A 12916-nucleotide genomic window follows, 5' to 3' on the forward strand; every position below is an offset into this window, starting at 1 on the left:
CTGTTTTATAATAAATAAAAAAAAAGGTAAATTGTATGGTTGCATGAAAAAATATAAATTCTAAAATAAAAATGTAAATAATAATAATCTAGAAAAATCTGTTGGTTTATGTTATATTTTTTTTTTTAATTAAAAGTGGTAAATTGTACGGTAGCATGAAAAATAAGTTCTAAAATAAAATTTAAAAAATAAAAGTGTAAATAATAATAATCTAGAAAATCTGGAAAAATCTGTTGGTTTATGTTATATTTAAAAAAAAAAAAGTGGTAAATTGTATGGTAGCTTGAAAAAAATATAAATTATAAAATAAAAATGTAAATAACAAGAGCAAGAATTGTGAATGTTCAATATAGAAAAATCTAATAATAATTAAATGGTAAATTGTGTGGTAGCATGAAAAAATATAAATTCTAAAATAAAATAAAAAGAGCAAGAAGTCTAAATGCCCAGTCTAGAAAAATCAGTTTGTTTCTGTTTTATAAAAAATAAAAAAAAAGAATGGTAAATTGTATGGTAGCATGAAAAAAACGTGTTATCTGTAGATTAAAAAATATATATTATGGGGTCAGTATTTGTGAAAGTATTTGTAAAACCTAAAAACCTAACTTTTGCCTTAGCTACATGTGAGTGATCTCAGCGTATGGGGCATTTAGCAAAGTGGTTTTCGTGATTTTCCGACTTCTGAACCCCAGTGTCTCTTCTGACCTCACATAACGCTCCTCTTCACTTTCACCTCCAGTTTCCTCCACTCTGTAATTTAAAACTTTTATTCAGAAACGTTGAAAGTGTCTCCGTGCCGGGTTCCCCACGCTCCAAAGGGTTGTCTCCAGTTTCAGCCGGTTAAAGTTGACGATGCCACTGTCTTGTATGGTTTTGTTTTCTAACCTTTTTCTTTGCTAACACCGGTCGACACGACTTCAAAAACTACGGCCACTACAGCTTTTTTCTTGCGCCTTCTGCTTGAGCTTACACATTTTTTTGGTGGCACTGACCCCCTTTGAAACTGACTCATAACCTCTTTACTTAAAACCATTTGAAAAACAATAACATGCTTCTATTTCGTGTTGGTTATGCAGTTTTCAAAGGGAAACTTTATCTATGCTAGTGCTGGGCAAGTCGTACTGGTTAATTTTACTGTTGCTTTTGATGCTTGTTTGAGGATGCATGCTACAAGTACTAAAAATATACAAAAGTACTATGGCCTATTTGTTTTTGGTGCATGGCCATGGTTCACATTGTAGCTGTAGAGAAAATGTTGTGTAAATTATGTTGACCTATGTTGTATTTGTTTGTTATTTACTGTATCTATGGTGTGTTATTTCAAATATATTCAGGTATTCAGGTATTTAATGCTGCGTTCCAGTCGCTCTCAGATGTGGGAACTCTAACCTGGACATTACACCGTTCCGAGATCAAATGTCGGGAATGTTCGGGGAAAAAAATGACCATTACATTATAGGGAAGATGCAATTAAGTGATAATAAATACTTGCTCATGTGCTTGAATACGGCGTAATGCGGATTTAGTTTTGTTTAAAAGTACAAATACGGAGGTAAAAAGTTACTCAAGGAAAAGTATGACATGAAAAAAATCAACTTCAGTAAAAGTATTCATTTAAAAATATACTTTAAGAGTAAAAAGTCAAGTTATTTCACACGATGTTGTTGATTTTTTTTGTGTTAAATGTAGTGATACTGATACATATTTTGATCAATTTCTTACTTTTTATTATGAATTTTGTGTATTTATTTTTGTTTCGCTCAAAGTTGAAGCTTGAACTCAAAAACTTTAGTCAAGACGTTAGAGTCATGGTCAAAATAACCCCTCAAATCATACAAAAAGTACGTTTTACTTTACAGTCCTGTTCAAAAATACAGATACTGCTCTTAAATTTCGTGTAGTAAAAGTAAAAAGTATCCACTGTAAAATTTAAGGTAAAGTACAGATACCCAAAAATTCGACTTAAGTGCGATACTTTACTACTACTACATGGAATTTAGTAACCCAGAGACATTGTTACTACACAAATACTTAATAAAGCAAAGTTTAAGAGTGAATTTCTGCTTTTATTGACATTAGCAACATTAGCATAACCGCGTGTATAACTACAGACGCCCGACGGCAGTGTGCAGCTTTAAATTATGAAGAGAGTTTTGTGTTTGATAAGACATAAATGAGCTGTAATACTGCTACAGGCAAGGAACAAATAGAAACTAGTAACTAATTAATACTTAACTCCAAGCCCCAACTCTTTATTTACGTGGAACTAAATGCGAACTTTCACAACTAAACTGTAAATGGTGTTTTGATATAATTATCTACTGTCTCAGGTCATGTTTTGGCAGTTTTAGCACAAACTAGGTACATTTGCAGCTTTCTGGTAAAACAAAACATAAATATAAGTTTGTGTTGCTTCCAATGGCCTTCAATTTCATGTAGTTGGTGACATCATGAAAGACTGACCTGATGATGATGATGATAATAATAATAAAGAGCAAGAATTCTGAATGTCCAATCTAGAAAAATCAGTTGGTTTCTGTTGTATTAAAAAAAAAAGTAGCATGAAAAAAATATAAAAAATAAAAATGTAAATAATAAAAAAAGCAAGAATATCCAATCTAGAAAAATCCATTGGTTTCCGTTTTATTAAACATTAACATTAAACAAAAGGTAAATTGGATAGTAGCATGAAAACAATATAAATTATACAATAAAAAAGAGCAAGAATTCTGAATGTCCAATCTAGAAAAATCTGATGGTTTCTGTTTTATTTAAAAAAAAAAAAAAAAAAAAGGTAAATTGGATGGTAGCATGAAAAAAATATAAATTATACAATAAATAAAAAATAATAATAAAATAGAGCAGGAGTTCTGAATGTCCAGTCTAGAAAAATCTGTTTGTTTCTGTTTTATAAAAAAATTAAATAAATGATTACAGCCAGGTGTTTCTGACAAACACCTTCCCCGTCACTTTTTTTCTTTAGTTGTCCAAATACTGCCCCGTTTAGCCGCTCTACTGAAGTGCGGTTGTGGGCGGAGTTTAAGTGTTTAGTCCCACTTTAAATGACTAAGCGTGAATCATTCTTAATTAAGTTGTTATAAAATGGCACAATTAATACAGTTTCTTTACAAAATGACTCATGTTACGTCTGTTTTGAAAGTGAAAAGGTGCAAAGTTTCACAGTCTGAACTTTCGACTGGATTTGCCTTTTGAAAAATGATGAGTCTGACAACAGGATTTATCATCGAAGTCGACCAAATCTCTGCTAAAAAGACACCGCAAATTTCATCAGACAAACGGCCTATCTGTGCAAAGGTGTCGTGGTATTTGGAGATGAAAGATCAGCACGTATTATATTATCTCCGTTTAGAATAGGGCAGGTTCTGATGCTTCTGTACTGGGGTCGTCAAAAGTATCGAAAATAAGACACTAAACAATTGTAAAACTAGAAAATCATTTGAGAACGTGTTAATAATGCAAAAAAAAAAATCACATTAACGGGACAAAATTTGAGCTTTCCTGCACACATGCGAAGATAAAGAAAATACGATTATTTTGTATATAAAAATGACATTTTTAACTAAAAAGAACCATTGTGGTATCATAATCAGTCTCTAGCAACAAAATCAAGGTTGAAAGTTTAGTATTGCGACAACACGCTCACACTTTGTACCACTTTCTGACTGAGATGTGGATAAAAAGAGGCTCTGAATTACTCTGTAGTGAAAGAAGTTTTGTCGATTATCTGTCAGATTACTATAGATCTTATACGTAGAGCTACAGTGGTGAAAAGAGACACCAAACAACTCGCCTCACCACCGATGTGACTGTGACTAATTCAACGGTAGCACCATCTTTATCAGTACTATTTTTAAACGAAAGTGTTTGAAGTGTTTAAACCTAGAAAAAAGTTACATCTAAGTGCAGAGGGCTGATATTTGCACTTCTTACCGCATCGATATTGGCCTTAAATCTTCACTACAGGCCGATATTTTGTTTTTGGTACACACAAAGCTTTATCTGAACACTCGTATACAAAAAGATGACTATTCAAAACGTGACTACACTGCTCTGTTGAAGGTTTGTGGTACAAAAACGGACTGTGGGTGAGTTTGTTGTGAATTAAAAGTACAAAATTTGGAGAAAATAATCCAAATCAACCCGACATATTGGCTCAAAAATATCAGCAGATCTTATTGGCGGTCGGTTTCTCCATATTTTAAACAATCAGTCATGAAAAAAATCCATATCAGTCGATCTCTGCCTGAGCGGCGTTGTGAAAATTTGATCAAAAAGTACTATCTGGGTATTTGCAGTGAGGATTTTTAACCTATTCAAACCCTTCAAATGATAAAATGCATGACAGACAAAATGGTAAAAGTTGGAGCGGACGTATTAAACCAACTTAAGTAATGTCTACAGTTGGAAAAACACGTCAACATGGCTCCTATGCAAGAAAAAAAAACACAATATGACTTTAGAAATCCTCAGAACAAGTCCAAATTTGATTTTTACATTTAAAACTGTGCACGAGAAACACGGATTTTTACCTGTGACGTAACAATTCAAGGAAAATTTAAACAGGATTAATGAAACAAGCATGAAAAACGCAAAAAAAACCCAACTCTATGTATGTTTTTTGACGAACAAAAGGCCTAGAACATGGTTAAAAGCTCCAAAAAGTCAAAGCTCCACGTCAAGTTTGGCTCCTACTAATGGTGTTTACTCAAATATTAAGCCACTGTTCCTTTTGCACTTATAGATTAATTCAATTTTTTTTAACACAGTAGTTTTCTAAATCTTATTTATGTGCTATTTTTGGCTCTGATTTGCCTTGGCTTTGTTCCAGTCCCCTCCTCTGTCTAATGTAGGTCAGAGCACAATAGACAAATCCATATTGGTAATAATAATAATAATAATAATAATAATAATAATAATAATAATAGTGTTCTGCTGACTCACGCGGCTTTTAACGTTATTGTTTTTGTGCTTGTAAGAAACTGCCTGCGGGCACCTGTCTGTCACCGCGTCTTTCCAAGTGCTTTGCTATTCACAATTAAAAGCAAAACGCCCAGCACTAGCAACAACGCTAACGCAGAATAAATATGATCATGGACGCTGCTGCCAGCTCTGTCCCAGCCCAGTGTATAATTTGCATTTTGTGGCCTACGAGGACGACGCCTTTGTCGCCGGACTCGCACTAATTGCAGACATAGGTGCCACTTACGAGCGTATTTGTGTTTCCATGACATTAAAAAGGTCCTCGGGCGAGCGCGAGGTGCAAATTGCTTTTCTGAGGATGACGACGGAAAACGAGGAAGGAGAGTGAAGATAGGGAAAAACGTAAACGAGCTCTGAGGGTTAGGACTTCCATGTGGCAAACAAATCCTTTAAGGAATCGGAATCAGGAGAGTTTTTAATCGCCGTTGTTGGTGAACACAACTCACGAACTAGGAACTTTTTTTGGTGATAAAGTGCAACGTAAAAACACTAAATACGCACAAAAGTTACAGAAGATATGCTTAAAAATCAAATAAAATACTTGTATATATCCATCTCTAACAACAACAGCATAACAGTGCAAATGTGACTTATTAAGGTGACCGATAAAGGCCCCATACCTGTACTCAGGAAGTGCACTGTTAGCATGGTAGGTGCTGTTAGCTCGTTAGCGTTCTGGTCTCTTAAAGTTGTGAAAAACGCCTAAAAAGTCATTGCGTTGAGTAATTACGACGGAAAGTAGCAGTGAAATTCATCTTTTCTTTTGTTAGATTAATCAATTTGCGCATGGTCCCTGATGAATAAAGAAAGAATAAAGGAAGGAACGAAGGAAGGAAAGAAAGAAATCTGAACCACTGCAAAGCGTTTAAAATGACCTCGTTCTGTTTTTCACGTTTTTAAGAGTACAAATCAGGTACAGTGTCTTAAACTGTTGCGTATTTTTGATAGTCGGGGTGACATTTGAGTTCGTAAAGTTGGAGTTTGTCCGATTAGAGTTCAGACGTAAAACTTTAGCGGAAAAATAAAAAAGGACCACGACTAGATGTATATCGTTTGATGGGCTGAGAAAGGTGTGTTCTGCGTAGCTCAGCACAGGACAACGACGCCATAACTCACGTAACTAATGACAAAATTATTACCGCATTCAAATACTATTTTATAGACCAACAAAATGTCTTCGGCGTCCTTGTCCTCGTCCTCTTGCTGAAAGTTAGTTTAATTGGTTTCTCTTTAACGGCCCGTGGTTGTATAATGTACTTCAAAAAAGGTTAGTTGCCTTTTTTGGGATATACCTAAATCTACTTACGTAAAAGTGAAAAAAAAAAACGTAAAAAAGGTTTAAAATGTCTTGCCCAAGGACGCAACAACACAAACTTTTACAGCGAGCCCAAACACCAACTTTTACGTCCGACTTCAGCAACTTCGCACCAAAACACTTCACGTTTTTCTTTTTTTGTTTTGGACCACATTATTAGGAATTGACAAGGTTTTTAAAAAAAGACTCTGACCTTTCTCTCCCTTTTCTCTCTCAGACGCCCACGGTCGACATCCGCCCGCGCTCCGCCACCGCCATCCAGATGAACAACGCCACGCACATGACCGAACGCGACGAGGAGTACGGCTACGAATGCCTGGACGGGAAGGACTGCACTAGCTTCTTCTGCTGCTTCGAAGACTGCCGCACTGGCGCATGGAGACACGGGCGCCTCCACATCCGCATCGCCAAAATAGACTCTTACGCTCGCATTTTTTTCCCCACCGCGTTCGGCCTCTTCAACCTGGTCTACTGGGTGTCCTACCTTTACCTCTAGGGCTCGCGGGGTCGCTACCTTCGAGCCTTACGAGTCGGTATCCATCGGGTTTTCGTTTTTTCGTTTTGATGTCCCCCCCCTACTAAAGCTTAAACGAACGGACTTTCAGAAAGGAAGCGGAAATGACTTGATTATCGAACTATTTTGCGTTCGTTTTCGGTTTCACTCAATGTAAGTTATATTTAAAAATGAACAACTAAAGACACTGCGAATCGTGTAGCATTACATCTTAAACGGCATGAACTGGTTTTAACGATTGTTGTGAGAATATTGTTGTATGTGGACGTAACATTTATCATTTTATGGGGAAAATTACAGAATTATTGCTGCTTTTTTTGTAAATCATACATTCTCAGTATTTTAAAAGCAATTCAGATCAATAGGAAATATTGTAAACTTGATTTTGGACCAGTTTCACAGAAGAGGTTGATCATTTGTATCATTACCAACAGTATATATTCAACAGATCTATCTTCATGTGCGAAATCTGGTGCGTACGGTCGACTTACAGGAGTGATATGTGGACTTCTCCCTCCCCAGACACTTCCATTCTTACTACATTTTTACTTGTTCTGGTTTGAACTGAGTTTGTTCCTGGTGTAGACTGATTTTCGTCCTGTTTTAATCCTAGTAGAGGTCTCAAAAGTATCGAAAATCAGTGTTAAGTAAACTAGATACTCATTTGAGCGAGGCTAAAGTGTAAAAAAGCAGATTCACAGGACAGAATCTTTCCCGAATAGCTTTAGAATGATCTTGAGCTGTATCAGAACAAGTATAAGACACATAGACCAGTAAATACGCCCATGGACGACGAAGGGATTACACAGATATAACACATTTACGGTAATATAAATGAAAGTATTATTATTTAATGTTGAAAATCACACTCTATTGTCTAAAGAAACTGCTTTTTTATTACCATCTTGGTATCAGAATCAGTATTGTCCTTAGTATTGAAGTCGAGTTTGAAGTTTTAGTATCGTGACAGCACTAAATCCTGGTCTAGTCCTGGTTTAGTGTGTGTTAAATTTATCTTTATTATGTCACTAGCCCTAGCTTAACATATCCAGACTTTGGGCAGCTACAAAAGTCCACTATATTAGGAGCATAGAGAACAGTATCCCTTTACAAAACGCAATTATTTTATGTTTAATTTTATCCTAAAACAACTTAAATTCAGTTTCATCACGAAAATGTACCAGTTTACAACCACTTCTGCGTACACTGCCTCTGTTACATTCTTCACCATCAATACCAACGGAAACTTTTGTGAAACTGGCCCTTTTTTAAGCTCATTTGTCGACCAACAACCCTGAAGCACTTTAAATATAAAACTCAAGCGCTGGGACTCACTCTGGTTTAGCTGCGACGCTAGCACAATTTAAACGTTATCCACAAACTCCACTGTACAGACGCTGTATATATTTTATTATTACATGCATAGTGGTTTACATTTATTGCATGCATCTTTTCAGGCCAAAAAAACGAACCATATTTTATCTTTTTGACGATTATGGGGGAAAAATTGGTCTACCTATGAACATGGAGTGTCTCGAAAGGTGAGTGGGATTTCATATATATCACTGTTACTTCTTTTAACGCTGGTGGGTGGATGATATGAGGACATCAAACCGCGTAGCCATTTTATTTTTCCAGCCATTAGCGTATGGACGGCACTGACCCCATCTTCATTGTTAAAAGCATTTACATAATACGCTTATGCAACCTTTTTGTTTACAGCAATCGTCTGGTAAAAAGGTTGTTGCATCACCCCAGGATCAAGCGCCGATATCAAACTACTTTCGCATTTCCGTGCATCTGTCTTTCGTAAAAAAGCTTAGACTGATCTCATATGTGACCGTTGAGCGACTTATTCATTACACGGAAACGTTAAAATACTGTGGAAGTACTTTATCTCAGTCACGAGAGGGTAAAAATGGGTAAAAGAGGTCAAAAATGTCATGCTCAAGGGTACAACAACACGCCCGTTTGCTGGGAACCGAACCTCCAACTTTTGTAATTTCGCTGTCAAAAAATGTAACTTTATTTTATTTAATTTTACATATATCTATTCAAATTATTCGTATGAGTTGACTGGGTTTAAAGGACAAATATTACGCATTATTTGGATTTGGTGCTAGCGCGCCCTCTACTGGCAGAAGTGGGAATGAACCACGGGGAAAAAAAACAAAAAAAACTAGCCATTTAAGGTTCGTTGTCCGGCATGCTAATAAACATGGCGGCACTTTATGGATTTTAAAACTGCAGGATTTACCTATGACGTAACAATCCGAGGAAGATTTAAATAGGCTAATTTTTGAGCGTAAAGACATAAACAAAAGCTCAAAAAAGTTAATTTCGCGCAATATTTGCCCTTCAAAATCAACAATAAACTGCCAATCCGTACATTTTTGTATGCCTTACTACTACGTACTGCTTTTATTCTACTTTTTGGCTTCAGAAACGCACCACTTTGAATGTAAAACACTTCATCCGGTCTCAAGAAGCTAGGCTAACGTCATTATTAGCATCATATCATTTATTTATCATTATTTTCCTTACGCAAACGCTCTGGACGTTGCTTGAAGAGACCAATCGAAGGGTCCAACTCCAACCTGATATAAAGGCAACTACCGGGGGCGTTTTAATACCGTTTCATCAATATATGTAAATCACCGTGCTTACGTTCTGTACATACGAAAAAAATATATGAAAAAAGAACAACTGCTAAAGCTCTAACCCTTCGGGACTTTTGTAAAGGGGTATATATTTTGTAATTTCCGCATTGTTGTCGTATCACATCTTATTAATTACGGTAATAATTGTAAATGCTAGACTGAAAACAAGGGCAAAAAGGTATTTATTTACTTATTTATTGATGGTCTATTTATTTTTTTGAGAGAAAATTGTACTTATGTTGACTTCTAAGTATAGCCCCTGGTTTTAAAATACTCACCGAATGCTGTCACTATCATGTATGAGAAAACTCGTGTCAATGGCACTTGACTTATTTATCCTGTGTTTTATGTTGTTGTCAATGTACACTAACTACTACAGCTTTCACTATACTGTTAGTTACCGTCTGAGTTTAGCAAGTTTCTATGTTCAAAGTAGTACGCTTATAGTCATACTTTTTCAGGGACAAAAAAACAAAAAGAACAATAACTTCTTGACCTAGTTACAACCGTTTATTTGGTTTACAATCTTTACTTTTTTCGTCAGAGTTTATTTCCTGATCTCTACCGGGTCCCGTTGCAAAGCGTTGTTAGTCTAAACCTGTCTTAAAAGTATTAAACAATAGTATCACTGGATGTGTGTAACTGTGTGTACTATTAGACTGGTCATCACCTGTGTACTAGATAAAAGACGTGTATCGAGAGTCGGTTAAAAGTGCCAAAAAAAAAATAAAAAATCAAACATGCAATGGTTAATATCGCTAATAACACCATTTGTGAGATGATACGGAACAGGACAGACCAAACATTAATATGCAGGCATACCAGACTCTTATTTTGAAAAGTCTTCATATTGGAAAGGATGTTTTTGTAAAGGTGTGTTCACATTTTATTCATTTTAATCCCGAAGTGTCCGTAAACGTTGCTATTGTCGCTCCGGTTGTATTATTTTACATGGGGCTGCTCATCTTGACAGTAAATACGTTTTATACGGACTACAGAGCCGTTTTAAAGTTTACCAGAGAATCGGTGCAGCGTTGACTCGTTGGTCACGTGAACATACGACATTTTACGCAAATTAACCAACTTTATGTCAGATTTTAGAGGCAAATTCAGATTTTTTCCGCAAATTCTTCATTGAAATGAACGGGATCGCCGCCATAAAGGAAGCTCGGTTTAGTAGCATTTAGAGGCAAACGTGGGCGGGCAGAATAAGGTCAATTGGGCTTAATCGTGTTAATATTTGTAAGGCCTGCCCCCTGCTGGTGCCCACGGAGATTACATCGCTTTGCCTGGAATGTTCCGCAGTATGGCATTCTAGTTATCTTGCGTTTATTGGATTACTGGTGATTTATGTCGCAGAAATACATCACAACGTGCAATCTAACTCTGAGCGGGGTCACCTCTGCACTGATCTGATTTGTAAATTAGCCTGTGAAATGAAACTGTAGAACACATGTGTCAAACTCGAGGCCCGTGGGCGAAATGTGGCCCTCTACATCATTTTATGTGGTCCTCGACAGGGTAAATTAAAACGTACGACGTCTTAACATGTCATTTTATCAAGAGATGCACAGTTACACAGCCAGATTTTTACATCTAGGCAAATGCATCTGCAATATTTGTAACATGAATAAGTAATAAATACAGAAACAGTTTATTGACAAGTTAAAAAAGTAAATTTATTTGAACGCAGCCATTTTACTGACGTGGCCCTCGGTGAAAATGTGTTTGAGATCCTGCTGTAGAACATTCCACACAGTTCCAAGACACAGTGCAACTTTAATAAATTAGTAAAATAGAATGGAACAAATTAAGTTAAAAAATAGAAACCACTATTTAAAAGTCAGTGCAGTGTCTTGCTCAGTGACAAAACTACAACTCACAACTCGCTTTGGAAATGAAACCCCCAACCTTCTGCTCTAACAGGTCTATTTCCCTCTTCATAGTTGCCTGATCCAGATGAGGATTTCTTGATCTCTGTTTTATTGTAAGTAAACATTCATGCACTGCCCCCTACAGAACATGGGAGTTACTGCAGTTAGTCAAATTAAATCAACATGAATTACACTTGGGATTAATAAAGTGTGAACACACCCAGACTGGAAAAAGTATTTTATCTGTCAACCCTTTAACGATTTCTGCTTTTGTTTTTTTATTTTAGGTTTATTTTCTGCACATGAAGTATTAGACTGCAGTGTTTCTATGCAGTAGTATGCATGCTACTTCATCTGGTATTTCATGGACATTTCTTGCTTAATTTTTTTTTCTTTTTCTTTTCTTTAGGCCAGACAGTATAAACCTCATACGTGGATCATTTCTTTTATGAAAATGTGTTTCTTTCAGATACGTGCCCAGATTGCAGAGCTGCTTTCATCAGTTGTTTACCATCTCAGTATCTTTCTTGTACAAAAGGGCACTGGTGAAGTCCATTAGGGTCTCCATACTATAATAAATGTATTGAAAAAATCCTTTTCATAAGGGTATTGCACATAGCTGTGAAATTTTACAATAAAACTATTGCATTTATCGTCTATGAGTTTATTATTCATGGTTTTAAGAGCGAGGGCAGGTCTGACAGACGCTCTGTGTGAAACATTTGGTGGGATCATCTGAAGGACGGGGTGGGGGTCACTTGAGGCTTTATGTAAATGTCGTATGGATATTTTAGGAGCGCATCGGTGATGAAGAGGTGATGAAGAGGAGGAGATGAATCATGCAGATGTTTTGAGGTAGTGTTAGTGGGCGGACCAAACAACAGGCTCAAACAGGCTATAAATACATGATATTGTTCAGTTTGATGACAAAAACATGTTTTGTTGTAGTAATGGGGAGTTATTACTGCGTTTAAAGTATATTTGACAGGGTTTCAAGGTTTTTTCCTAGTACCTGTGTGGTTTTAGCATAACGCCTGCGGTAAACATCTATCATAGTTCATAAAAGTACAATGAAACTCCTAAAACAGAATAACTCAGCCTGTGTCATCCAAAATGCAGGGACAGTTTAGGCACAAGGAAGGATTAAACCGAACACATACCTCTAAAATACTTTACGAAGAGGTGAGTCTGGTCACTGGGGAAACTTGATTGACAGGTGGATCAGCCAATCAGGGACAGGTATGATCCATCTGTGTCAGAAAAAATAAAGGAAAAAAATGTCACACGAGGCTGAAAAACATGGCGGATTTCTGTAGAATCAACAAGCAAACTACTAAATTGTTAATCTGAGGTGAAATCGGTTTGTTTTATTGGGAAATCACAGGTGACCAATGAGCTGCTTCGTTTCACATGTGTCATATTTCAATCTGTAAAAAAAAATACAGAGACGTATCATTCAGGATTTCTCATTTACAAGTTTCAAGTTTCTAATTTACCACAAAAACAATGTTGTTAATTATTTTTACCAGTTTAATCATAAATATTTTGCCAT

The 12916-nt window shown here is 36.2% G+C and overlaps 1 protein-coding gene across 2 annotated transcripts in view; it reads left to right on the plus strand.

The window, feature by feature from the left end:
• Nucleotides 1-11981, plus strand: part of gabrg2 (gamma-aminobutyric acid type A receptor subunit gamma2) — a 149766-nt gene extending 137785 nt beyond the window's left edge. For both annotated transcript variants that reach the window (XM_033978917.2, XM_033978916.2), the window contains one exon: nucleotides 6534-11981. In XM_033978917.2, coding sequence (XP_033834808.1) covers nucleotides 6534-6812 — 279 coding nt within the window. In that variant the 3' untranslated portion in view covers nucleotides 6813-11981. The remainder of the gene's footprint in view (nucleotides 1-6533) is intronic.
• The last annotated feature ends 935 nt before the right edge of the window (nucleotides 11982-12916 follow it).

The sequence above is a fragment of the Periophthalmus magnuspinnatus genome, chromosome 14 (assembly GCF_009829125.3).
Source record: "Periophthalmus magnuspinnatus isolate fPerMag1 chromosome 14, fPerMag1.2.pri, whole genome shotgun sequence".
Classification (NCBI taxonomy): Eukaryota; Metazoa; Chordata; class Actinopteri; order Gobiiformes; family Gobiidae; genus Periophthalmus; species Periophthalmus magnuspinnatus.